Here is a 3,672-nt window from a genome sequence, read left to right on the forward strand (position 1 = left end):
AGCGAGCCCGGCGGCGGGGCGCGGGGCCGAGCGGGGCCGTGCCGGGAGCAGGCCGGGCAGCGCGGAGCGGCCCCAGCACACGGCGCTCGCCCCGCTCTCCGCCGCCGCTTCGCGACCGCCAGCACGGAGGAGCGGAGAGAAATAAAACGATATGAAAAGAAGGAAAGGCGTTTTATTGGAGACTTTACAATGCTAGAACGTACAAGAAAAGTGCTAGTTCACTCTAGAAAAGTTGGTCCCAAAATGGTACTATGCCACAGCATCTATCAGCTTACATAAACATTTACAAAATCGCTATGAACTGGCCCCTGTATTATAAACGCTATTTTTTTCCACGTTAATCTATGTAAAATTGAAGGATCAAAACTTTTTAAGAAAAAGGTCAAGCATTCAAAAGCAGAACCTACCGGAAAACCCATTTTGGGCCAGGTTTGGGGTCAAAAACCCCGAAGATAGATTAAACTTTCATTATTAATAACAATATGCACACGGAAAAATATTCCAATTTACAGGAAACCGTCTCTATTTTTTTTATAACATCAAAATATTTTTTTAGACCTGTATAAAATTACTTTTAAGACCTCAGAGGACATTGTCTCCTTTAAAAAATATATTTACCACTGCCGAAACGTTTCACGAGTGACCCTGGTGTGTTTTGTTTGTTGGTTTCTAATAACCAGCAACATCGCCCATCTCTGCTGTTACAGCAGTCCTCACACAAGTACTATTTTGACGAAAAGACCCAGCCTGGATGAAGCGCGGTGCTTTGCAGAGCGAGGAGGAAGGAAGAGAAGATGAAGAGGAGGAGGCCGAAGGCACAGGGCGCTGGCTAGGCCCGCCAGCCCCGCACCGCCACGCGTGGAACTGCCTCCGCTATTTACAAGCTCCTTTTCACTCTCCCCGAGGCTGAGCCCCAAAAGATGACGGCCTAATTATAAAGGAGCAGAATTCTGAGGGCTAAACAGCCTATTTTTAACAACGTACCCCCCACCCCCCAACCCCTCACGAACAAACAGACGAGCAGAGAAACGAACGGTAAATGCGAGCGCGCCCGGAGGCAGCCGGGCCGGCCTCCGCTGCGCCCGGCGGGACCCCCGCTCACACTGCCTTCTCCTCACCGTGGGACGGCTCCGGCACCGACACTACACCCGGAGCAGGGCTGCTCTTCCCCACCGCAACAGTTTGGGCACAGAGGGAGGAAAGTCCGCAGCTAGAGAGGAGGAGACAGACAGGAGAGCGCAGGAGACGTCGGATCGGAGAGGGGCAGCGGGGCCGGGGCAAGGGCCGCGGCCGGCCGGGGCCTCCCTAGATGTCTATGCGGGAGTGCAGGGCGCTGTGTTTGCTGTCGTGCTCCCAGTAGGAACAGTGCATCATGGACAGCTCGGCGGGCTGGCGAGCGCAGGCGAACTGGAGGCCGGCTCCGTTCGCCGCCGGGGCCGCGGGCGGCGCGGGGCTGGCCGAGCTGAGCTGCTGCGGGTGGTGGGCGTGCGGATGGTGGTGGTGGTGGCCCATGCCGTTGTAGGAGTTCACCATGCTGGGCAGCGCCATGCTCTGCACCCGCGAGTAGGGGCTGTAGGACGCCGGGCCCGAGAGTCCTTTCACGTTGACGGGGCTGACGTTCCCACCAGACATCTGGCAGGAGGCGTAGGGCATGGGCGCGGGGGGCTGCGCCAGCGGCCACGAGTTGTTCATGAAGGTGGACTGCAAGTACTTGGGCGGGGAGAGGTAGCCGTAGCTGTCGGGGCTGAAGAGGGTCTTGCCGGGCTGGAAGTGCGTCGGGGGCGGCCGGAAGGGCCGCTTCATCCTCCGTCTCCTGCGGTAGTTGCCCTTCTCGAACATGTCCTCGCAGGCGGGGTCCAGGGTCCAGTAGTTGCCCTTGCGCTCGCCGCCGCCCTCCCGGGGCACCTTGATGAAGCACTCGTTGAGGCTGAGGTTGTGGCGGATGCTGTTCTGCCAGCCCTTCTTGTTCTTCTCGTAGAAAGGGAACTTGCTGATGATGTACTGGTAGATCCCGGACAGCGTGAGCCTCTTCTCCGCGCTCTCCCGGATGGCCATGGCGATCAGGGCCACGTAGGAGTAGGGGGGCTTCTGCGAGGGGTCCGGCTTCTCGGGGCCCTTGTCGGCGCTCATCTCCTCCTTGCCCCGCTCCGGCTCCTTGCTGCCGCTGGTGTCATGAGCTAGCAGTGCCACTGTGTCCTCCTCGCCGTCCGGGTAGCTGCTCATCATGGTGCCCCGCGTCCGCCGCCCCGCCGCCCGGGGCGCGGTGCGGAGTGCTGCCCGGTGCGCGGAGCCCGGTGCTGGCGGCCGTCTCGCCTCGCGCTCGCCGGGACCGGGAGCGGGACCGGGTCCGGGGTCGAAGCCGAAGCCGAGACGGCGAGCGGAGGCGCCTCTCGCGGCGCCGCTGGTCCGTGCAGCGCGGCGGCGGCGGCGTCCCTGCCCCCGCGGGCTCCGCTCTCCTCTGCCGCGGCGGCCGGGCTCTTTTCTGATTTGTATGGGCCCGGCCGAGTTCCGCTTTCGTCAGGAGCCCGCTCCCCTATCGCCGCCGAGCCGCTGGGCACGGCCGAGTTCACCCCGCAGTCACGGCGCCGCGCTCAGCCCCGCGCACACGCGGCCCGACGTGGCCCCGCGGAGCGGCGCGGAACCGCCCCGGCTCGGCCGCGCCGCCGGGGGCGGGGGGGCCGGGGGGGGCGGCGTCCGGGGGGCGCTGAACCTCCGTCGCCCGCCCGGGGAGCTCGGCGGGGCCCGCGGCGCTGCGCTGCCCTCCCGCCCCGGCAAGGGGCCGCCTGGAGGCGGTGGGTGCGAGGGGGTGTGCCCGCAGCCGCGCCGCTCGCCCCTGCCCCGCCGGCTGTCATACGTCCAGCCGCACACGCGGTCGCGTTTATATGTCTTGGCCCCGGCCCCGCCAACTGATCGCGCCCGGGGATCACAAGGAGACTGTTGCCGCTCCCGGCAAGTCGGTTCTTGCAGCCCTTATGCGCAGGAGGCAGAGAGCGAAAGGTGTCGGGGCGCCCCCCGTGCCCCCCCGCAAAATGCGCGGCGGCAGGGCTGGCAGGCGCCCGAGGGCCGGGCAGGGTGGCGAGAGGCGGGGGCCGGCACATCGGGCAGCTCTCCCGCTCGCTCCCCTGCGGGGCTCCGGCTTATTTCACGGTTCCTGGAGCAGCATATGTGGCACTGACATTGCCCTGCTTCTTCCCCTTCCCTGCCTTCACGTAGAGCCCCCCCGAGCCGCAGAACGGCAGTCTCAGCCGAGCACCAGAGGTGTCGTGTAATAGAGCAAATCACTGACACGGTGCCGCTCCAGTCGCGGGTGCCGGAGCGGACAGAAGACACTTTGCACTGATTTCTAACGGAGCCTTCGGCCCCATCCCCGGGAGCGGGGCAGCCGGGCCCCGTTTGTTCCCCCCGCCCTCGCCATCAGCCAACGCGGCCGCCGGCAGCCGCAGGAGCCGGGCCGAGTCCCGCAGGGCCGGGGCCACCGGCGCTCCCCCACCGCGGCTCTGCAGTGAGCCTGCTGCTGCCCGTGCGGGCTCCGCACGGACCCGACCTTCCCTCCCCTACTCGGCCACAGTTCGGTGTTTCCCCTCTCGGGCTGCCCAGGAGCGACCCACGGAGGAGCTCACACGGCTGGCGGCGCCCGCAGACCCGCGGGCCGGCAGGTCACGGCCCTCAGGC

The 3,672-nt window shown here is 65.1% G+C and overlaps 1 protein-coding gene across 1 annotated transcript; it reads right to left on the reverse strand.

The window, feature by feature from the left end:
* Window positions 1–212: 212 nt before the first annotated feature.
* FOXL2 (forkhead box L2) lies at window positions 213–2,440 on the reverse strand. The gene has a single exon (XM_040613352.1). The coding sequence runs from the start codon at window positions 2,224–2,226 to the stop codon at window positions 1,306–1,308; it is 921 nt and encodes a 306-aa protein (XP_040469286.1). The 5' UTR covers window positions 2,227–2,440; the 3' UTR covers window positions 213–1,305.
* Between the last annotated feature and the right edge of the window lie 1,232 nt (window positions 2,441–3,672).

Source organism: Falco naumanni, chromosome 13 (assembly GCF_017639655.2).
Source record: "Falco naumanni isolate bFalNau1 chromosome 13, bFalNau1.pat, whole genome shotgun sequence".
NCBI lineage: Eukaryota > Metazoa > Chordata > Aves > Falconiformes > Falconidae > Falco > Falco naumanni.

Excerpts from the sequence above, each read along its gene's own strand:
- FOXL2 (XM_040613352.1), bottom strand. The coding sequence starts at position 2,226 with ATGATGAGCAGCTACCCGGACGGCGAGGAGGACACAGTGGCACTGCTA.